A 24,458-nucleotide genomic window follows, 5' to 3' on the forward strand; every position below is an offset into this window, starting at 1 on the left:
GGGAATATCTTCCTGATAGATGGACATATTACTACAGTGGGTAAAAGAAGAACAACATTATTAGGTGCTACAAAGGAGCAAGAGTCAGGCTCTGTTCATGTTTTGTTCATTCCATTTTTGGCTTGTTTCTTTTACTGTTTAGATCTGTATGAGGGAAATTCAGTGTGCTCTCATACACCAGGCAGTGCAGTAGAGGTCACAGGCATGTAGAGAGTCTTTGCCAAAGCCCTGACGCCTGCTCACATACCAGGATTTTCTAGCTGTAATGGCTAAGACATTTTGTCCAACCGTTTTCTTAGCTACAACAACACTGTGCTCATCCAGCACTTTGGTGTCAACAGGTGGAGTTTTTATAGTCACTTCAGTAAAGCATGTGTATTTGAATGCACATGCATGCATGCAATGTGTGTGTGTGTGTGTGTGTGTGTGTGTGTGTGTGTGTGTGTGTGTGTGTGTGTGTGTGTGTGTGCATGCTTGTCCAACTGTGAACTGGGGCTGCATATCTAACCTGTACTCTGGCCTCAGTGAGCTTGGTCCTCTGAGCCAGCTCCTCTCTGGTGTAGATGTCTGGGTAATGTGTCCTTTCAAAAGCCTTCTCCAGCTCTTCCAGTTGCTCAGCTGTGAAGGTGGTGCGACTGCGCCTCTGCTTCCTTTTTAGGGGCAGGTCAGGCTCCGAATCTACATCTGAACCATCGTCTGTGCGATTACCTATGGCGAAGGAGAGAGACAGAGGCCCATCTGCTTAATCATGGGATGTTACAATGTAAAGCAGGTTAGTGAGGTTTGTCAACTTCATCCAGTGGGAATCAGTCACTGTTTGTGTGAGTTAACCTTGTGTTTGTGGAGAGCAACGCCAAATGTGGTTCGAAACTGATCAAATACTAGCTCTAACAGCATTATCTGTATATTGGGGACACAACCCTCTTCTGTTGCTATGGTGCCTGCAAGAAACCTCTGAGAGGGGGAAGGGCAGCAAAGAGGATTCAAATGACAGCCACTCCTCTCTCAAAGCACAACAGAGCAAATATTATCTTAATCTGTGGATATTTATTCAATATAGAAGAGGCCTGATACACAATCCTGCCTCTGAGTGGGGCCCCAGAGGCTGTAAAGGCAGAGGGCCGCAGGCAGTGAGAGGGGAGCGGGGGTGCTGGTGGGTAGAGGGGTTAATCTGCACAGGCCACCTTGCTGCTCCTCACCCCACCATTCTCTCTCATTGGCCCAGGGCACACTGTTCATAGACGGCACAGCCGGAGTATACAAAATAAAACACAATATCACACCAAAACCATTCAATCCCATGTGTTTCCATATGCTGTCATTAAATGAATTAGAACATATCTTACATTACTTTTTAGGCATTCAACTAAGCTGCATTTTTGCTCGAGGAATATAGATACAGCACAAAGCTGTACAATCCAGGCCGACAGGGAAATTTTTGACAGCAAATACGCATTACCATTGCACATTACCATTATAACTGAATTTAGAAAATTGCATCATTTTCACCTCCTCTGCATGTCTATTCAAACTACATGGCCCTTTTCATTTCATGTCATAAAATTCATATTTTCATAATTTCCTCATTGAGACATTGACAAGGCAGTGTGACGTGCCAGTGTTGCTCCAGGCCTAGTTGGATTGCATCATGCACAGTCCAGAAAGTGTGGGAGACGGGAAATAAAGGAAGATATTGAAGAAGCGGGTGTATGGAGAGATTTCTGCTGCCGACACAGGCCCCTGCCACTCAATTAAAATGAAAACTATAACGGTCACCTTAAAATCTTGCCTAAACGAGTTCTAAGCACCTAAGCATCATTTCCACCTATGAGCTTCATTCGTACTTCACTTCTCTAGAATCTTCCAACATGATAAGTGGACAAAAGAATTGTCAGACCTAGCCTCCAAATAACAACTGTGAGAACAAAAGAGCAACAGAGCTGGCTGAGTCTCAAGGCCAGCTCCGGAGTTTAATTAAACAAGGAATTATGGGATTATATGGAGACTATCATTACAGGCCACTCCATGAGTCTTCTACGAACATCTTTTTGTCCCCCTGAGCTCATGCTCAATGATTCTCTGCGGATTACATGTGGCCGCAGGACATGAGGCCGCATTCATTAAATCAATTCTTCAGTCTTATCCTTTTTAATAAAGATTGATTCTTGAAACACGGGCTCACTCTGCTGCAGAACACCCTTGAACATACAAAGTTGAATATGTACATATACCACATATCCCTTTGTTGGTTTTCATGAGGATGTGTATATCCATTTGCCCGGTAACTTGCCATGACAACACTTGAGACCAGCACAGCGGTCTACAGATCACTTTCCAAAGTCACCTCTGTGTCCTACAGGGAGACGAGGGGGCCAGAGTAGACGCATACTCAAGGGGCTCTAACCCAGACACCAAAGTGTTCTCAAATTATTTTCTTTTCCTCGTGTTTCCTTCACCCTTTGTTCAAGACGGTTCAGAGGTGCACGCACACGCTGTCTTAAACATTTTGGAGCTAGGTTGTGTCAACTCACTTGTGTCGGTACCATTTCTGTGTCGTAATTAGCATGCTACCGGGCTAATGACTGATAAGGCGCACAGCAAGCAAGACACAATGGCATGTATGTTGCTCGTCATTAAGCCGTGTAGAGCCAACACATCTGCTCTTGTGCATGAACTGCAAGCACACGCTGGGCTGAAGGTCAACAGCCATGCCTGGAAAGGGCGAGGGAAAATGGAAAACGGCGCACACAGGAGCCAGTCGGGGTGTTCGGTGTGTAAAACCCATCTATGTGCTGGCAACATTTGGTGATTAGAAGACAAACAAACAGATGCTCTCGTTGCTGATGTAACACAGGGTCAGACCGATTTCTGGTTAACTCAGCGTTACTGTAAGAGATTAGTCACTCACCACTAATGCAAAAGCAAAAACACGATTTACATACAGAAACTGGTCTACATGAATTCATGTTTTGACGGCAGGTGCAATAAGGTACACAAGATCTACAGCATTTCCTCCTGGTTGTTTATTTTCTCCTATTCTGTGGCATCAACTGAGGCAGTGCCCATCGCTAAGCATGAGCAAGTGGAAAGAGAAAACATGAGTACTTTTCAGTATGTTAGTCAGACAACGCTTCACTTGTAAATTTAGACAAAATGTCCCTCTTTTCCCCCTCACACACAACACATGTCAGTGTTAATAAAGGGCAAAATGGTAGAAGATAATATTGAACAAACAAAATCCCTGCAGGGGTGTTGAGGTCAATTCCTCAATGGTCTTCACCACTTAATACATGAAGAGACAAAAGGTACACTGATTAGGCCTTTCAATAATACCGCTGCTGTAATTCTATTCAAAGGTTCATGGGATATTGATAAAGCACTCATGCCTTGTCTCATCACTATCTTCCAATTAGACCCTAATTATGTGCTATCCAGTGGGCATGATTACTGTCATGTACCCTCTTCCAGGGGCCCTCTGAGGTTTTCCCTAATATTGATTTAAAATCACAGTCATTATAAATAGGAATTAATCAGGTTTAGACATTGCATTGTCCAAATAAGTGCTTGAGACTGAAAATAACATTCATAGGGAGGAAACTGTGCTATCGGGTATGTTTTAACTAAAAAATAAATTGCCTTACTTAAGTTTTAATTGAATCTCATTAATGATGAAAGAGAAAATATGCATTAAATATAGGACGTTTTTGAAGATTTTCTCAAAAATATTCTATCACTCAGACATCTATCATATTGTATTTATTAAACCCACAGAATCAAAGTCAATGCTAATCACAACTAAAAAAGTGATCATGATAAGGAATCATCTGAGCTCTCAGTATTTATCAAAACAATGAAAAATGTTCACATCTGGGTCTTTCAAATTATGTGGCTCGTGGCTCACCTTTTTGTCATGCACTTCAATCCACTGGATGGCCAAACAAGCGTTATTGATACAGGCATGAAACGCATAGCAGGCATTAAAGAAACTGATGCACAACGGATCACTCTAAAATAACATGTTAGTGCTTATTAAATGCCCCCAGTGTGATGGGAATTTATTTGAATGACTATTTAATTCTGACCATACTTTCTAGATAAAAGAGAGGACCTGGGCTGCTGGTTAATATTTTTAAGGTTAGTGTGAGGTTTAAAGACTGCTCTCTCCCCTGGTGCTCTTCTGCTGACCCTTCAGACAGACTCCTCAGACTACAGGCAGATGGGATACTCATCACCCCATTTCCTCACACCCCTCCCACTCCTCTCCCTGTCTTCTCCCTCCAGCCCCATGGACACTCCTCCTCCAGTCCTCCACCTTTACCCCTGAGACACTGAGGTAATACTGTTTAAACAGGCAGCTGTCCAGTCAATAAAGGCAAGTAACAAAGTGATCTGTAGGTTACAGATTTATGGTACATAGCAACACCAGCAATGTCCATGTCTACAAGACCTCTGGCTAAAAAACAAAAAGCATCCAATACAGTGACGTGCGGTAAATAACAATTATGATTAAGAAAAGTAGGTAAGCTAAGTCATCATCATGAGGCCTCGCAACAATCAATATAAAAACTGATCAATTATACCTCCATAAAAGCATTAATTTGTGCACCTAAGGCCATACCCTCATATAAATTATGACAGGACATAAAACTGAGATTCAGCTGATTAAACTTAATAATAAATAAGGTGGGTTTGCATTCCACTGCAGTCCTGATCCAACATCTACACCATGCCGCAACCAGCAGTGTCCTTATGGCAGCAATTAAGACTAGCAAAATATAGAGAATAAAATAAACCCCCACAGTGGTATCAACATCACTTTTCAAAAGTGAAGACTAAAATAAACACATGCAGTGATAATATATTACCATCTTTTTCCGATAATAAAATGAGTATCTCATATGACACGCACTGGCGAATGAAATCTTTACTATGAGAAACATGAGGAAAAAAAGTGCAGGGAGTGGCAAGGGGAGGGCATCCCTCATCTCTCCACTTACCTGTGAGTCAGTATTAGCCTAAAGTGAAGTTGTGCTCATCCCAGGCAGACTGTTTCTCATACCATAACCCATGGCCTCAATATCAGCCGTACCTTTGCAAACTATCCAAGACAGAGGGACAAAAACAGACAGGGCTTTGGCAGTGCAGCATTAGCTCATAATGGCTCATTTTGAAAAGCATATTAGTTCCAGCATAATTACAATCAGGCCTCACGCTCTGTGTTTTGCAGGCATTCATAGGACCAGCCTCTGAGCACCGAGTCACACCAGTTGACTGTGACTGACAGCAGATTTAGTTAAAAATGGTGTTTTTTTTTCTCCCTCTTTTTTCCCACAGGACAAAAATAACACCACATCTTTTCTCCCTATTTATGTTGACTTGTTTATTTTGTGCCTACCTTTTGTCGTAGTTGATATTGCAATTATACTTTTTGTCAGTCAGAGGGGGTGAATATCAAAAGGCCTAATTATGCAAACAGGCCCGTGATAAGAGGCATCTGCCTGAGATGGGATCTGCTATCTCTGACATGCATCTGTCTCTGTGCTGTCTTTGCTGCTCCAGGCCTGCATATAAACAGCCTTGCCTGTCCCCAGGACTGCATGCAATTGAACCACCAACACTGGAGTGGAGGGATGTTTTGGGGGCGGGGGGATCGTGCAGCAACATCAAATAACTAACAACTTCCCAATTTGCATTTTTCTGAGAATGGTGCGGCATCTCTGTTCAATGCACTTGCCTATGTATCCCAAAGGGGTTGCCAAGTTAAAGAAGCCATGTGATTCAAAGCATTTACCAAAGGATGTATCTAAGATAGGAGCCTTATGTGAATACAAGATAGACTACAATGATAACCGGAATGGTTTGAAGAAGAATTCTCTATGAATAATCTATTCCTGTAGTTATATATCCCTTCAAGTGAGAGCAAAAATAAAACTCTGAAAGAGAGTGTGGTTGGAATGTGCTCATACAAAGTAGCACAAAATATCCAAACAATAAACAAAATACTCTGAAGAACTGAATCTGAGGAATATGTATATGGCAAAATCAAGTCCAGTATTCACTTGCTTTGGCAACATGCCAAAATCCACAATCATTTTCCCCTAGTTGTCAATGACCTTCTCTGAGCCATGCTTTGACATTTATCTGAAATTGAGTCTGACTGTCATATGCAACTATACATAGTGATATTAAAATCCTCCATCTATCTAAAATAAAATGATATTATCATTCTTAGTTCAGATTTTTGGACATATGTCATCAGATTCATGTTTGTCTCATGCCTATCATGTCAACTACTGGTTTAGCAGGTGGCTGAGGGCCAGGGGCACTTGACCTAAAGTCTATCCAGTTTCATGAGAGATAAGTGAAATAGGAAAATATGAGTGAAAGGGGAGCCCTAAAATCATTACACAACTTACACAGAAATTACACCAGTTAATTATGTTTTGATAACATACAGTTAATAACTTCAGTACTCCAAACAAACTTTCCCCTCTCAAGGAATAAACAGCTATCTAATGAAACTAAAGGGCCAGCCTGCTTTTGCTACCATTTGCACAACCTTGTCTCATTGCCAGTGTCAGACTTAGGCTCTTTTGCATCAACATTCCAGAGGAAAATTCCAATACTTTTCTTCCCTTGTCTCTCGGATAGGATCACATTCTTTAGAAAAGGAGTAGGGGGCTTGAAAAAGAGGAGAAAAAGGCAAGGGAGGAAGAAAGATGGGAGGCTCTATAATCTTTGGCTCTCACAACAAACAATTAGCCCCCTTTTCTCTCTTTGAGGTGGGGAGAAGATGCGGGGGGTGAGGGGTGTAAGAGAAAGCAGAGAAGACAGAGAGGGAGAAGCAGCGAAAGCGATGCTCTTTTATGGCTCTTGTCATATGGATGAAGGCACAGCGCGTCCATGAGAGCGCACGCTCACCTTCAACAACAGGGCGTCCACTGGGCCTCCCAGCCTTTTCAGCCTGGAGAGACGAGCTCCTCAGGGGGCCATTAGAGCATGAATAGGGGCCTGACAGCCCTGTGCAGCTCCGCAGGGCATCCATAAACGCTGACATATTGACTCCCCATGCCTCTGCTCTGCCTGAGTGTGAAAGCGTGAAGGGCTTGAAGGGTGGGATTCTTTTTCTTTAATATACTACTGACTGGAACTAGGATATTACTGACAATATGACTGTTTGCTTTTCACTCTAAGATATACTCTCTCCTGCATGAAGTAAACACTGATGTTCCAGATGCTAATTTGAGAATACTGTAAGAAGAGGTTTTTTTCTTAGTTCTACTGGGGTTAATTCAGTTCTAACAATGTAAAAATATAAATGGCCATCATTCAGAGAATGCAAACTTAAATGAACTTATATGAATTTACTTGCTAAGTTACCATAATCCATCTTACTGCGGCAATTTTCAGAACAAAGCCAGATTATAGAAGAACTACCAGCGCCACATGGAATCATAAAGACTTCAGAGGATACAAAATGCGCACCTTGTTAGGAAGGCTGTTGCCACCTCTCACTTCCTGCTAAGACCAAGCTTTTACTCCAGGTCTCTTCTGTCAAGCAGAATGTCACTCCCTGGGTTTGAGTCTTTGCTAATTGAGGTCACAGTGAAAGTAATGAAATTAACAGAGAGCACAAGAAAGTAAAAAGGAGCCCATGGGGGTGTCTGCCAAATGGCACTGGAGCCAGAGCCCCAGTCCCCCAGCAAAAGCTCTAAAACCTACGCAGGAAATCAAACAGTAACGTCTCAGGGCTATGAGCCGAGGTCTCCTGGAGGAACAAATCATTTTCTCAAAAGCCAAAGAGAGATTACTGGGCACAGTATAGGAATGCACAGCGGACATTTTTATGTGCCCAAGGGAAGTTTCCTAATTTTCTGGACAAAGCTGGGCAGCAAATATTGTGGAAAAGTTTGTGTGATATAGAGGACACTGGAAAGAGGAGTTGTGAAGCAGGTTAGAAACTTTAATATAAAAACTGGGCATTGATGAGAGTAAAATCCAGCAAGTTGTACAATCAATGAGCAGAAAAATCAATGCAGGAAGTATTTATCTTACTCAGTGGAAGAGACTACAGCGGTCTGTTTTTAATCCTGTAATGGGACCACAGCTACTGACCCACATATTTTAATGATAGCTTTATTATTGCGCACCTTAGGTTTAATGACTCTTCATAATTAGAAAATACAAAAAACAATACAATTGTCCTCTAAATCTCAGAAAATAACTATTAAATCCTGACATACTTTTTCTGAAATTCTTTGTATTGTATATGCTGAAGCCAGGGACATTCAGAGGACTCAATCTATTAGCACAGAGTTCCTTGTTATACCACAATTTATAGAAAATTTGTTGTAAAGGGCTTTTTGTAGGGACAGTGAAGCGTTACAGTGTTTGGCATTAATTTATGAGATCCGTCCATATGAGGGGTTGTAATGTGGCACAGAAGCAAAGCTTTTTATATTGAGAGTACATATTCCCCAAGGAGAGAATGACTGACGATGCAGAAATAAGCCCATTAGTTGAAAATAGAGGACAACATTTGAAGTTGTTATTTTGCCGGCTAGGACAGGAGCTCCACCCCACTGTTTGGACAACCGCTTTCACGTTTTAACTTGGTGGGGAAAAAACACATTTCTGATTTGCAACACTTAGGGAACATGTTTATTGTCTTTGTGGTTGTAAAAAAAAAAACATGCACAATTAAAACAAATGAAGATTTCAGTGGTGAAGCAGATCAAGAGCATAAAATGTGAAATGTTCTGGCCCTAAGTAGCATAGGCTAATGGCGATTTTTAAACTAGCAGACCATGGTCAATGTTTCTCATTCATCACTGAGAGAGACCACGGGCACGCTGTGCTAAACGTAATTACTGTTGCACATTATGTGGGCTATTCCTGTATTGTAATAAAATTAGCCAGAAATGCTTTTTGTCTTTTCTAATGCAGCTCCATGGTAACCAGTGCATGGCCATAGTGCAACACACTGTCCCGATCTGTGCCAGCTGTCAGAGTTTGACAACCCTAGCTGGCAGGGCGAATTGGAAGAAACAAAGTTTTTCAATAAATTATGTGGCTCTGACCTGCTCATCTAAGGCACAATTTAACATGGACATAATAAAGCCCGAGATGCTCGCCTGCTGTACTGTATCCTAATTTTTGGCTCCTTCTGTTTTCCTGTTTGTCACAATAACAATAGCTTAATCACCAAGAAAAAAAAGATCTATTTCTGCCTAAGGTTCCATTTATTACACTGTCCATTTTGATATTTTTCTACCAGTACATGAGAAAGGCTGGAATTCAATTGGACTGATTCTATATTCCACAAGCTACACAGGAAATAATAATCGCAGGACAGAAAAAAATCTTTGCGTCAATACTTTCTGACAACTTAATATTTCAAAGATCAACAAATACACAGTTCGGACTGCTCTAATTGTAATTAATCAAAAGACTATATGAGCGTTATAATAAACATTCCTGAAATGCCTGAGGGAGTTCATTCCCAAGTTGAGTAACATGTGAGTCCACATCTGGGACATGAGCTGTGAAAGCTGTCAGTAAAAGGCTGGCTTTCACTGCGAGGCCTGTAATGCATGAGCCTCATCTAGAACACACATTAAACAGCACTGACAGCGGCGTATGTGCAAACAGAAACAAGAGACAAGTGTTTGGCCTAATGGGATCATAAATACAAGATGGTACTGCCTTTTATCTGCTGGAAGATTTTATTTGGCCGAAATCACAAGAGGCCATCGCATGCAAAGGCTTGGCTGATGTGTAAGCCCTTCGTGGACATGCTATAAAAACACGAGATAAAAAAAACTACAACGATCCCTCACGAATTCACAGACCTTTTTTATTAGTGAAATGTAGGCTGCGTGGAATGACATGATCTATCAGCTGTGAAGAAAATTTATGCAGTTTGGGAGATACTGTAACGTATTAGGACAAAATGGATGTGATTTGTAGAGTAACATACTGCCAGCAGCCGAGCAAGTTTGCAAAGTTGCTCCTTTTTGTTCTCCAGTAATTTCTGCAATAACCTGGATTTACTGAGTCCAAAAAACACAAAAAATGAAACATTTCTCCTTACGTATATGGTCTACCTTGCATAGAGACAACAAAAAGAAAAATATCAAGCCCGCTAAGTCTATCTTTGCTGCTCGTTCTCTGTGTTATACGATGTCCCAGTGCCATGAATACTCAGGATCATTTTATTGCTCGCTAACATTGTTATTGGTGCTTTGTGACAATAGCCACCATTGTCTGCGTGGCTCATAGACAGAGTTAATTACACTTGTTTATTGCAGCAAAATGATGGGGGCTTAGCGACAGCAGCTGCACAAAGACTTTTGTTTGAGGGGTTGTTACCTGACAGATGTAAAAATACACTGCACACATATGACGCACACCAGCGCCTGCGTCATTCAGAGGCATCTAGAAAACCATCAATCTTTTCCTCCTTAATGTTTTTGCCAGAACGCATTTGTTCAAAATTGCACCAAAACTCCATTCATACCTATTTGTTTTTCAAGAGGCCATCAGGAAGATGCCAAGAGGACATCTCAAACCAATTAAATGAGATTTCTCTCAAATAACAAATCCTATAGGTTTTTCCATTAAAACCTTTGAAACTAATCTCCCCCTCTGAGAACACTTGTCTCTCCTGGTGGCATGGCTACGAATCAGCAGTGAGAGATAAATAAATGGCCTTTAAAAAAACATTGCCCCTCTTGTCAGCACACATACCCACTCAAGAGAAGCAACAGTCCACATGTCAACTCATTCTCTTCCCATTTCCTCCAGTGTCTTTGGGAAGACACTTCTGTCTAATGAAGGAGAGGGATTGCAATCCCGGAGGGCTAAGCAGCGTTCTGTCATCCCTTAGTGCTGCTTCCCTCCGGACAGCCCAGTCATTGTCCACTATCAAAGATAATACTCACCAATCAAGATTCATTACAACAGCAAATCTATGAATGAGCTGCTCACCGCGGGCTCAACAAACACAGCAACTAACAGAGAAACTGCCCAGGAAAAGAAACAGGCCTCGCAGGGCCTCCCCCCCAAACTAAATTGGATTGCCAATACGGCCCACAGACGTTTGAGAAGTCAAGAAAAACAATGGAGCAGAAAATAAATACTCCAAAGCCACAATGATGACTCCACTTGGTAAACTAACACAGTATTGATCGTATTCTTTTTTGTTTGTTTAGAAAAGCCTCATCCCTGCTAATAGCTGTCTGAGAGTGTAATCTCTCCCTTGTCCTCCCCCTCCTCTCCTCCCCTCCACATTCCCTATTATGTGGCTCCTTTCAGTGTGCCTCAAATAGTTTAGGTTCAGTGTCGCACTGGGGTATGGGGCATGGGACTGGGGACCAATTGTTTGCTAATGTTGACACCTGCCAGAGCAGGCTTGGTCTATTTGGGGCCCGCCAAGCTGCAAACTGGATGCTCCCCCTCTTTAGCGAGATTAAGTGTGGGTTGCTGGGGTCACAAATCACTGGACTCCCTCTGATGTTGTGAGGCACAGAGCCAGAGACTGAGAGGACTAAAGAAAAAGCTGGAGAGAGGGACAGAGGAGGGAAGAGGGATAAAGAATGACAGTCCATTGTCTACTGAAAAGGAGGGGAATAATGTATCTTCTTGAGTGCATAACTTGTGTGCCCCATTCAAAAGTATATCAACAGTGAATCGACAGCCGCTTTCAAGTGTACAACAAAAATTCTTCCTTTCTGTCTCCTCTAAAGCACATAAATGATCTTTAAACTTTGAAACGCATTTGTCTGAAATTCATCATAAAGAGGAAAACTTCATGCTGCAGAGGCTCTTTAAATAACAGCTTTGTCAAATTCCATATCCAAAATATTAGTAGGAGTGAGAAATATGATGTAGTGCAATTGACCATCTTTTCTCATGAGGATTTACAGCAACAGACTTTGCGGACTTGAATTTCACCAAAGACATGGCTAGTGAAATGTCCTTTATTCACTGTGTCAATAAAGATAATTGGTGAAGATACACTGCATTCCTATATTGTGTAATTCTAAGTTACAATTTCCTCCGAGAACTGTCTAAGAACACAACACAGTGTTTCTTTATTTACCCTACATTATATCTTATCTTAAGTTCAACTAAATTGCTTTTAAGCGTGTAGTGTAAAAACCCAAGGGAAAACCACCATGGTCATGACAGACAGTGCCCAGCTCCACCCCCCCTTCCTTTGCAGATGTACATTAATGCAAAAAAGATCTGAGCTGCAGCAGAAGCACCCTCTCTCCCTTTAAAACTGCTGCTGTCCAGCCTGATCGTGTCAGTTTGAAGGCCCTATTCAAAAGTATTCATGCATCTGCCTTTGAGGCACAATGGCAGCTAGTTTATAAACTGTCTGCCCAGGCACCCAAAGGCTTTAGTTCTTATTGTTTTCAGCCCCTTAATAAACTTTTTGGAGGAGTTCATCAACTTGCCTGAATAGCCTATGCAGCGAGTCTCAAGACAGAAAATAACAGAAGGGCCTTTTCTCCTCCCTCTTCTTTCTCTCTTCCTTTTCTAGTGGCTGTTCTTCTAACAATGGCGAGAGTAGGCTGTCAGACATCACAGGGCTTTTTGTACCAATACAAGAAAAAAAAAAGTATTCAATAAAAAAAGAGAACGCTGTCTCTAAAAGTGGGAATTGAAGACAATTGCATTTTCGCATCTTAACCGAGGAAGGCATAATTTAAGCAGCACAATAACTTAAAAATTAGAAAAATATAAAAGCAAAACACATATGCAAACAAATAATATTTGCCTTGTGACGCACTGAAGTCATTATTACTGTAAAATGACTTTGACATTGCTGAGAATCCTGTATGTTCAAAAGATATAAATGCATATTTGAAAAAAGTGTTTGAACTTTTCCATTAAAATGCTATTTGAAGGAAGAGGGAGTGGGGGGGGAGGGGGGGGGACAGAACAAATTAATATGAAATAAATATTTTTTTTCACATCCAGAACTCTAAGATTGCTTGACACCTGTTAGACAGGCAGTACAAATGACCAGGATGCAATAAAAAGTAATATTGGCTATAAGCCATTAATCCACTGTTATACCTTTAAACTCTGTGGAAAAAAATTAGCCAAACTTAAAAGACTTTAATAGATGTCTGCTCTAATTAATTTCATACCCAATTAAAACAAGGCTACAGTCCATGCAGGCTGCCCTGTTTAGCCCGCTGGATGGCCATAATTGAAGTAATAGCGGAAAAAAAGCCTGGTTAGAAATAAAAGCCCACAGCGATCCAATTCAGCAACATCACCATCCAACCACGCTGCTCATCCCCCCATCTGACCCAAAAAGGCCTTATTGGCTGCCCCTGACCAACCACCTACTGTTTCCCACCGATGCACTTGGTGCGTTTTAACACCCTAATTAGATGTGACAAGTTCAACGAGCTGGTTTCAGAGGAGGAAAAGCTGGTCAGGTTATGATTTCCGAGTCAGACTCACAGGGGATCTCTGGACAGCTGATTCCTGTCAGGCTCATTCATCTTCTTCCAACCAATTAAACACTAGTGCTAACAAAGCAGCGCCTATTTAATCATTTAAATGCCTAAATGAAAATGGAAATATTCGAGCCATGTCAATAAGAGCCCAACAGCAATGGCAACAGCAGTACGAACAACATTGGTAATAATAATAATAATAATAATAATAATAATAATAATAATATGAGCGGCTTTTCCAGTAATAATTTACTTAGTACAATAAATTAAATTGCTCCAAATATTTCTTACTAATGTGCTTTTTCCTCTACAAATTCCGTAATTCCTTCCTCGCAATTGGACAAAAACGAACTCACTTCGTATAAAAACGCAATATTCATTTCTGTGAAAACATTTGTGAAGATCTAAACAAAAAAAAAAAAAAAAAAAAAAAAAAAAAAAGGAAAAAAAAGAAGGGCTCCAGCGCACTGGGGGCCCTGTGCTATTTGCAATAGTCACTTGAAATGTTTTTAGGAACTTCGCCTCTAAATTACACAGAGAACTAATCACAATAAAATTGGCATATGCAGCTCAAAAGACATGAGAAGTCAATCTTGTCTGGGGTCTATTACCGTGGACAATAAAAAATAAATTAAAACAACATAATAGCAAAGTTAGACTTCAAACTCTTGGGCTAACCCCCACCTGTTGATATGCGTGAATGTGTGATATGCGTGTCTGCGCGCCTGTGTGCGTGTGTGCGTGTGTGTGTGTGTGTGTGAGAGAGAGAGAGAGAGAGAGAGAGAGAGAGAGAGAGAGAGAGAGAGCGGGAGGGAGGGAGAGAGAAACGAACCTGAGTGTGCAACAAATGATGGGAAAAGGACATTTTCTGTTTATTTTCGACTACAGCCCCCAGGCTTATAGGGCCTATAGGATCCCAAAGTCCTATAGTGAAAATTGGCGGAATAAAACACAGACAGAAATGAGAGACGCAGTGAAACACCCTTCTGTTGTGACAGGATACCTGCAGGGCAATGCTTCCTCTTTAATTTGTCTCGTATGGTTTGAGACCCCCAGCCAGCCATTCAATCTTCAGAGTCTATGTAAGCCTACAGAATTAAATTCTCGATGGTGAAATTAAATGTTATAATTAAATATCACATCATTTAAAATGCTCGGTGGCACGGAGTATCTTATCAACTTTGTCCTCCTCGTCATCTTAATATCAGAAGTGGCGACAGCATCTGAAACGGGCTTCTCAGCAAAATAGCCTGCTAAACAAAGACACATATGGGCCTTCCCTGTGTTCTCATATTTTCGAGTAGGAAATGTTAACCTTCAAATGCTACTATCTGCGACTAACAATGTGTGATCATAACCCTATAAATGAGGGGGGAAATTGAATCCTTTTAAGTTATTAAGCAGGAAAGGATTATAAACTCGTCTTTATAAATGAGCTAGAAATCCCCATGTCTTCCTCTGTACACTTTTAAATTTCCCACAAGAAGCTGGAGAGGAAAGATTGTCCCTTTTCAAGAGCCCCACAAGAGATGGAAAAACCATTTTTGCGCCCAGATAGGGACTCGTCCCACATGGTAAGCAGCACTTTAATTAATAGACAGCCTTGAGAGGTAGCCTATCACTGTCAGCCCGGATAATGGTGCCATAACTGCACTGTTTGTGCCTCCTTGAGTATTTCTGACGTGACCAAAGTCAAATAGCCTACCAGCAAAATGAATTTAGGCCTACTCCAGTTATTTTACTTTATTTGTATTTTATTTATTTTTTATTGGATGCTTAAATTTGCAGTTTAAATGGCTGTTTGCCCCCTCAAGCTGCAGCTGCAACTTCTTACTTAAAAAGCATGCTAATGTATTAGGCTACTCATTAGGCCTAACTTCTTGCTTAGTAGGAATAGGTCTGTTTATTACCTTAGATGTGTTTTTTCCTCAGCAGAATAGATCTAGCTAATTTGTAACACTAGGTCTAATGTTACTCTTATAATTACTTTTCCGCTACACGGCCCACCGCGCAAAAAAACAGCAGCTGATGGGCTGCCAGCTGCGTTACTCACAGCTGCATTAGACTACCTGTAAACTTCCTTTATCAGCACCTCACTGGCCTCTCCTGTCATCAGACCAACGATTTCCAGTGTGGCTGTCACACTTTGAAGGTACACATTTCTGCCAGGACAGCTTGAGGACTAGTCAAAAATAAAGAAATAACTGGGATCTGGGTTAGTAGAATATGCCCAATTTCACGTCAATTTACAGGGGTGCTGACTAAAGCAGACTAACAACTTGTTTTGATGTATTGGTAACTGTATATTAGCCTAATAGTCTTGCATCCTACTGAGGCTGAAACTCCTCATAGGCTACTGGCGATTATAATATTGCTGCAAGTCGGCACCAAAGCACTGCTCCACCGGAGGAAGCTAAGCAGTGCCTACATGAAGATAATTTGCTAGCTATTTATCCATTTGACTTGTTATCACCAGAGGCTGAGCAGCTGTTGGGGCTGTAGGCTACTCATAAATCGCCCCTGAGGCAGATGCCATGTCATCCTGCCACAGTTCATTACAATCAAAAGGGGAAGAGGCAGAGGCATATGGAAACCAATGCCACATAAATCAACATTGTTTTGAGCTACAAGCAAAACAGAGTATATCCTCTGCATGTAGGAGAGGCGTGGTGTGATGGTGCACACGTCTGGTACAGTGGGCCTGTGAGCCCTACAGGCTGGGCTGCTGTCGAGGAAAACCACTAGGCTCCGGAGGTTATCCTTCTCACAGTCGCTGAGTATCAACACTGTTGTCCACAATTAGTCCATGAAATTCAGGGATTTAAACAAATTTTTTTTTTTAAATAAAATTTGAGTTATTAAGTTGTTATTGAGTCATTAACCGGTGCCACAGTATAACTAGACTTACAGACTTCTGTTTGGCCAAATATCAGTGAGAGATCTAGATAACTGAAGTTTATGTCGTCAAAGACCCTGTTCTGCCACTATTATTCATTTATGTCTATATAACATATTAAATATGAATGAATAAATGAATAAATAAATAAATAAATAAATAAATAACTACGATTAGGCCTATTATTATTAATAATAATATTAACATTATGAGTATTATTATTATTATTATTATTATTATTATTATCATTAGAAAACGCATATAATTTTTATTAGTTGTAATCTTATAGTAGTATGAGCATTATTATTAGCATTATTATTTATCAATCAAGTCGTCTCTTTCAGCTCCTGCCCCCTTTATAAGAAATGTAGGCCTACCGATGTAAATTCCAGTGAAATGTGGCTTGAGTGGCTGCGGGGACAGGGGAGGTTAATCCGAGTTTAATGCAGTGAAGCACAGCGCAGGGTCTGGGCTATGATGGGTATGTTATCTCTGCCCAACATTTGGGTCTCCCTCAATTTCCACCCAGCCAAATAGCTGCGAGAAAGTGCAGATGGAGTCACTCTCAATGCCTGAGGAAAAAACGTTATTAATAGCTAAATAACTTCCCCATACTTTCACTAAATCTCTCTCACACACTATTCCAGATGGATTTGTTTGAAGTGGTCTCTCGCTTCATTCCCCTGTCCTTCTCATTCAGCACGGCTTTAGACCCGAAATATAGCTACATTATATTACCATACACTTAGAAACTGTGTGTGTGTGTGTGTGTGTGTGTGTGTGTGTGTGCGCGCGCGCGCGCGCGCGTGTTTAGGTGACTTGGACAGCGTGGAGGAGGGCACATTTTCACACTTTCATTACTGTGGGTCGACTTTATCATCATTGAGAAAAAAAAAAAAAAAGATTTGTTTTGTGTCTTTGTTTCTGTGTGAAAACATGGTTGGATTTTTTTTAATTGACAACGAAGGATGAAGGGTAATATCGACCAGTTTTTAAACTGATGTAAATTCTTAATAGGCTTTTTACATAATAGTGAGATTAAAACTGATGCCCTAAATTGAGATGCATGAGGATGGGATCTTTTAAGGAAATATTTTTAAATAATGATTTTCTCAGAAATACTAGACTCCATGTATCTGTGGCGATCTGCCCATCACCAACTGGAGGTCAGGAGCCAAACCTCCTTTTATTTACCACTGCAACGCAGGTTACACGCGTAGTCATTAAACTGAATATGCACACAGAGCCTACCACCTGACCTGGAGCTTTGAATTGTCTGACTTCCATACACCTTTCCACTGCTCTGTCATTATCCCTCCCCAGTGCTGAGAAATAATCCCACCTGGCATCTGTTTAATTAGATTGAGGACCTCAGGTAATCCGGCGATTTGCTGAAGTGTCCGTCGCCTGTCGCCAGCTCATCTGACAGTCAGGTTGGTTGCTTCACTGTTGCAGATGGACTTCGGAAAGCACATTCACCTTTTCTGTCTCACCAGCACGCGAACCAAAAGAATGCCCAGGTTTGCGCAGATGCAGCGCAACCTTCCCCCTTTCTTGCTCGTAACAAACTTCAGTCAACAGCACACTGAGGATTGGGATGCTTTTTCACAATAATAATAATAGTAATAATTAAAAGATTTAAAGTGAGAGAGAATGATGGGTTAGCTATGACTTTTTGTGGGTGCTAGCCATAAGGTAAACAATCACTATCAAGAAAAAAAAATACACATTGCTGAAAATTACTCATTTGTGTTTTTCCTTAAAAGACCCTATCCTCAGATGACATACCAGTTCGATATTATTTACTGCAGTTTATCGTATGAATTTGCCAGAAACATTTATATCAGCCTAAAAAGGTCGTTCAACAGCATTCAGCAAATCAAACTGAGTTTATACCCTCAACTACATCTCTGTGAGAAACAGGAGATGCGATTCTAGTTGGACTATTGCATGCAATAAAATAAAATCCACAATATTGTAATATGGTTAGCAGTTTAAATACGTGTTTAATAAAGATAGATTAGAGCTCGGATAAATCCGTGATGTAACCTCTGAGAAAATCAAATACATAATACACAAATAAACAAATAGATAAATAAATAAAGTCTTAAAATCTGGATAAGTAAACGGAAAAAAAAATCTCATGAATTTTGTGCCCAGGGCGAGCCACTGTGAGCTCCGCTCTGAGATGAAAGTGAAAAGAAATAAAAGGCTCTATTTAATCTGCTTTAAAACCCCTCTCCACATAAGGGCTGTGCTTCAAACTCGGAGAGTGAGGGGCTGATTGGGGATAAATACATTTCTTACCATGCCTGCGAGCTATTACACCCTGCCTGAACACAGCCACCTATTCAGCAAACATCGTTTCCAGTACTTACTCTAATAAGTATTAACATTATTAAATGCCATCCGGATGCCGGTAGTCTAAACTGCATTAGGCAGGGGATGCGTCTCTTTTTATAGCAATGCAATTCAGTGCCAATTTGAGACACAAGCAGCACTAAAAATAAATAAATAAACAAATAAATAAAAAAAATAAATAAAACATGAGATGTAAAGACGATTAATGGCATCGTGGAGTCATGTACATTTTGTATCACCACTATAAAATCAATAAAAATGAAACGGCGAAGTGGCCTTAAGTTAACAGCTCGCAGCTCATCTGTGCTCAATTTCTCCCACAGTGATATATCACCCGGACACAGTGCGACTAAAGCGACAGGCTGTTCTGCAAACATGTTGGTCAAGAGGCTACAGCCAGCAGGGCAACAGAACCAAACCTCTACCTATGGAAAACACTGTATTTGTGGCAGAAACGGTGACATTTCCCTTATAACTGCATTAATGCGTGGTGGGGCCGCCAAATGGACAGAAAAAAGGACCGTTTCACACTATCAAATGCTTCTCCTCCAACAGACCATTATATAATATTACAAAACTATCTACCAGCGGGGCGTATTGAATAATTCATCTCCTTTTATGTCTATCCTTGCCCTTTGTCCAAAGTTTTTTTCCTCTCTTTTACGAGATTTTTGAATGAGAATGGACGGGCCTATATTCCCCCTTTTCGCCGCCCTGCTTTCCAGGATTTGCTTTTGTACCTCGGACTCTTCACTTTAGAAAAGCGTCAATGAAGGGGAGGTTTTGCTCGTGAAGTTCATCTTCAAGTTTGAAAAAGTTTGGCAGTGTCGTTTTAAGAAAAAAAGGGAGCTTTTGTGAACTCTTATCTAAACCCCATTCACACATGTTTGATCATCAAAAGGGCCAACCTTTATGTCGTTTGGAGGGGTTTGTAAGCTGTGCATTTTCCAGTCCCTTGCCAATGAACAGTAAATACTGCGCTAATAGCATAAAAAACAGGACACTTCTTAAAGCCAAAAGATTTTTTTCTTTACCAAAAAAGGACTTTGAAAAAAAGTATAGGTTTTCTTATTTAAAGTCAAACATCTCTGTTCTCAAGTTTCCCCGTGTGCTGTGATACCAAGAGCATTTGATTAGTAGTATTCTATTATCCTATTGATATTAAAACTACAAACTATGAAAAAGTGCCATATGATTATTATAGGAATAATATATTTACATTGGAGATAACAATACTTAGCACTGAGTCTCATGGGCACAGCCTGTCAATACCTGGTGTGCAACAGAGCTATAGTTGCCTTTACTAGTTAAAAAAAAAAAAAAATCTAACAGTATTAATAATAATGTGAACGCAGCTCTCCACTTAAACTGACAAGTGGTGAAATGTCACTAAACTGACATTGATTGTGAAATGGGTCAACTGTCAGCTGTCGTTTAGAGGTCGTTAAATGAATGAATGAAAAGGGAATTTGTTACACAAATTAATTTTCTGCAGTTAAATACCTTCTGCCAAGGCTCTCATAAATAATTGAGTGATTGAACAACTGCTGGCTCGGAGGTAAAAGCAGGAATAAATTCAGCAGACGTGCAGGCTCCTGCATTCAGACTATATACCTCGGATGCGTGAGAATTTCCCAAGAGAATGTAAAGTAGGAAGTATATTTAAAACATTTGCTTCCTGCTTACAGAGCTATTTATAGGTTGATACTAAAGTAAACATAGCCTAATAATAATAATAATAATAATAATAATAATAATAATGTTATTTCAGACACAAAAACTATTAACCGTTAAAAGAGGCAAAGGGCCCATAATTTATATCTTTAACTTACCCTTATCCCCGAGGATACCATCGATGCTATGCTTTGTTTTCTTTTCCCCATCTTCATCCTTTTTATCACAATCATCCTCGTCATCTTTTTTGCCAAATCGGGCCCTCAAAACGCGGCTGATGGAGCTCACTAATGGCAACAAAAAGGTAAATTGGTGATTAAGCCTAAAATCCTTGACGAAAAAGAACCATAGTAATCCTATAATAAATTGCAGAACGACACCTTGCAAATATCACAGGCAAACTTTTACATCAAGCAACTATCATGAGCTCAAATTTTTAACAAAAAAAAAAAAAAAAAAAACATCCTAGGCTGTGATAAATATCAGAGGGGATTTCATATATATATATATATATGTAAATGTATATCATAAAGTACAGTAATGTCATCATAAAGTCAGTGTTGAACACCACAGGTAATATCCCCATAGGATTTTTATGAGATGATTTCAGTGTTGTTGATTTTTTTTTTTTTTTTTTTTTTTTCCATTAGAGCACAACTGGGTCAGAATATGAGCAAAAGCTATAGGTCTACCTCTTGAAACAGTTAAGCATGAGCAGAGAGGTATTAATATATGTAAATCGATTCAAATTGACGTTCAGGGGTGGCTGCATTTTTCACTTGTAATAAGAAAAAAGGTGCTTACCAGATGAAGCCTCACCTGAAGGAACTGTGCTTCTGTCGCACACCCCGTCCTTCAGCAGCTTATCCCGGATCTCCCAGCTGAACATACCCGGGTTTTCTCTCTTGTACTCCTCGATCCTCTTCTCCACGTCGGGAGTTGCCACCTGCTTTAGGTTTGAAATTGGGCAAATATCAAAATCCAGGAGCAAAAAAAAAAAAAAAAAAAAAAAAAAAAAAGGACAAAGGGAAAAGAGAGGAAAATTAAACCATTTTATTTGGAGTATAAACGCTTTAAAAAAGAACTATTCTTATAATAAATACTCTTAGGATATTATACACATGTCGCAGCAAAATTATAAATTTTATGTAATTCACAGATTTTATAGGCTATACCATAACAGATAAAGAAGTGTACTGAAGAAAGGTAACGGCATTATAAATTCCATATACACAAATATAAATCGCACGGGAATGTTACAGTGCAAAAAGATAAAATAGGCTATTCCTATAAAGTAAAATTATTATTACGTAACACTGGCACGGTTGGCTGTAAGTTTCCACAGTAAATATAAAATTATTTTTCGTTGAGGATTTTTTAATGGAAATTCTGTGTGTGGATTGTTTATGTTGCACGTAAATAGGAGGCACAAAACATCGGCTACAAAGTTTATTGTGGCCAGTATGTTAGGCTACAGGTAGGCGACAAAAGGCCCAGGCTTAATGGCCAGTGAAAGTAGCACAGACTGACCCGATAGTATTATTTGTTCAGTGTGATAAATTATTAGACATAGGTCTCCAAATTATTTTGCACCGCCACAGCTCAGAGGGAACACTGCTGCTTCCCTGATGTGAATGTGAAATTTTGGAGTGTTATTTTGATTGATGGGATTTATTTCACATATGGCCTCCAAACAGATTCCTGGCATTTTTGGGGATCATATTTGGGTTGAGTCAGGTGACACAGGCTACCTCGTGCCACAGAGCTGCCAAGTGCAGCTCAGCCTGCAGTGCCCCACTGATGCCCATTGTCATGTTGTGAAACAAAAGCCATTCATGGACCCCACTCACCCTGGGCTTGCTGCCTCCTATGGCCCCTGGACGAATCGACCCTGTCTCTTGGTACCGACAGAGGATCTTGGAGACACAACCGTGAGAAACTCGAAGTTGTCGCGAGATTACGCAGGGTCGGATGCCGTGGTGGGCCATCTCTACTATCTTGTGTCGGATGTGATTTGGTAGGGGCCTCCCGTTGATGAACACTCCACCAAGCTGGTTCACCCGACCTTGGCCCAGAGGGGTCGATACTGTGCCACAATAAACAACAACAACATAAATAACATTCTGCAGATTTCTCTGAAAAGATTAATCAACATGATCTATCTCTTTAAGTGTAGCCTCTGCCATAGCTCACTATATGAGGCCCATGGCACTGACTTAAGGGGACACAATTTAGGTGTATTATCATATTTTACATTTTCAAGAGAGTGTCGTGCCAAATTCATTCACAGCCAGCCTGGCTGACAGGATGTATCCGAGGCACTTCACTATCCAATTTCGCATTCAAGAGACACTAAAGAGTGTGACACTTTACACCTTGATTATTCCTAGTCATGCTGTACAAATATTGATGTGATCCTTTGAGCCATCTCTTTGCTGTGTGTGTTATTGCCATTTCCAGCAGCGGGACACTTCAACAAATCCTGGAGCTTGAGTAACTTGCAAGCTACGTGGTTTTGTACATTTTAGTTTGGAGCACTTGAGCACGAGCCGGGTGTAATGGGAAAACTGTTTTCATAAAGGCATGCAAATACAAATTGATCTTTTTTCCGCGCATATGTTCAGACAACTTGAATGTCTCGGCACCAATCCGCATAAAAAATAGTTAGATTAATGCTTTTTGTTTGTAACAATGCTATAGGATAAAATAAAAATGTACCATAAGGGTAGATGATTTACATAATAAAAACATGTTCCTATTGTGCCATCTAAATTAATATGAAGGTAAATTATTGTCCCCCTTGTCATGTCGGCTTCAGCTCTACAAATAAGAAATTACAATGCCTAAGAGAGAAATAGCAAAGTTTTGTATTTCTCTCTCATGTGAAAGTCAAAGCTTTGTTTCTGATGAGACGGCCTTGGCCATAAAAAACAAATGGTCATTAGTGGTCCAAAAATGTTTCAGGTAAATGTAGAATAAACAGGGAGGGCAAACCCACCTAAACTCAGTTCGGCCACATTTATAGGCCAATATAAATAACTTAAATTCAATATAAATAAGTCAAATTCAAAGAAAGCACCACAGTGTCAAAGTGATGTCGGGATAGAGTATTTTAAGGGGTACAGTTATTTTAAAAGAAGGAAATGATGCTTTCTGAAAATATAATATTTATAGGCTATATATAAATTGTCAAGATTTAATGATGGTCACCTACTGGAGGTCAAATAGTTTGCCAACCTTTTATTTACCACTACATCTAGCAAACTATAATCTGTGTGACCAACAAACACAGGCTGAGGGAGTGGACTAGTGAGGATTATTGTCTCATGGGAAGTTAAAACAGATGATTTCTTACCTTCCAGGGGGAAGCCGGTGCGGGGATAGTTCTGGCCTGGCGCAGGGCGCATCATCCGAGGCACTGTTCCTGGTAAAGTAGCCATCCCAGCTACTCTGATATTTAACAACACCAAATGGACTCTAGTAGGACCTGGTGCTCTCACAAAGTCCAAGTCTCACAAAAGCGGAATGTTTTCAAATGCACACACACACATAAAAAAAATGCTCAACCTGCTATCAAATCCCAATCCCAGATGAGAGAAACTTGTGGATAAACCCCTCCACGGGAAGAAAAACAAAACTGGTGATGCTCTCCTTTTGTGCGATGAATTTACCAACATAAAAATAAAAAAAAACCTTCGATTATGTATGTAGTGCAAAATGGAAGAGTTGCACTTTACAGTAAATATGAGAGAATTAGAAAAGAGGTGTTTTTTACGCCTTTCCCTTGGTGTATTTTGTGGTCAGTAGTTAATGTCTGCTTGCTGGTTGGAAGTAGTTTAAGTGGCCAACTTTAGTGCATGTTGTAGGAGGAGACAGACGAGCGCTCCCATAGGCTCCCTGGCCTTTCTTTTATGTATGAAAGAGAGTGGGTTTAGCCAGGGACCGGCCAACCAATCAGAACAACACATTCCACTTTTAATTCATCGCTGCCTCCCTCGTAAGACCCAAGACACCCGAGCCAATTCAAAATGCATTTTATCGAAATA

The 24,458-nt window shown here is 40.4% G+C and overlaps 1 protein-coding gene across 3 annotated transcripts in view; it reads right to left on the bottom strand.

Annotated features, from left to right (window-relative positions):
- pax7a (paired box 7a) overlaps window positions 1-23,852 on the bottom strand; it is a 46,037-nt gene extending 22,185 nt beyond the window's left edge. Inside the window, exons 1-5 of one of the 3 annotated variants that reach the window (XM_030051650.1) lie at window positions 23,768-23,852; window positions 22,263-22,498; window positions 21,232-21,361; window positions 20,571-20,699; window positions 509-696 (exon numbers count right to left, since the gene is read on the bottom strand). In XM_030051650.1, the coding sequence (XP_029907510.1) occupies window positions 509-696; window positions 20,571-20,699; window positions 21,232-21,361; window positions 22,263-22,498; window positions 23,768-23,852 (768 nt within the window). Of the gene's footprint in view, window positions 1-508; window positions 709-20,570; window positions 20,700-21,216; window positions 21,362-22,262; window positions 22,499-23,767 lie in introns of all 3 variants that reach the window. The other 2 variants (XM_030051649.1, XM_030051648.1) reach the window with 2 other exon arrangements.
- Window positions 23,853-24,458: the final 606 nt, after the last annotated feature.

Source organism: Myripristis murdjan, chromosome 5 (genome assembly GCF_902150065.1).
Source record: "Myripristis murdjan chromosome 5, fMyrMur1.1, whole genome shotgun sequence".
Classification (NCBI taxonomy): Eukaryota; Metazoa; Chordata; class Actinopteri; order Holocentriformes; family Holocentridae; genus Myripristis; species Myripristis murdjan.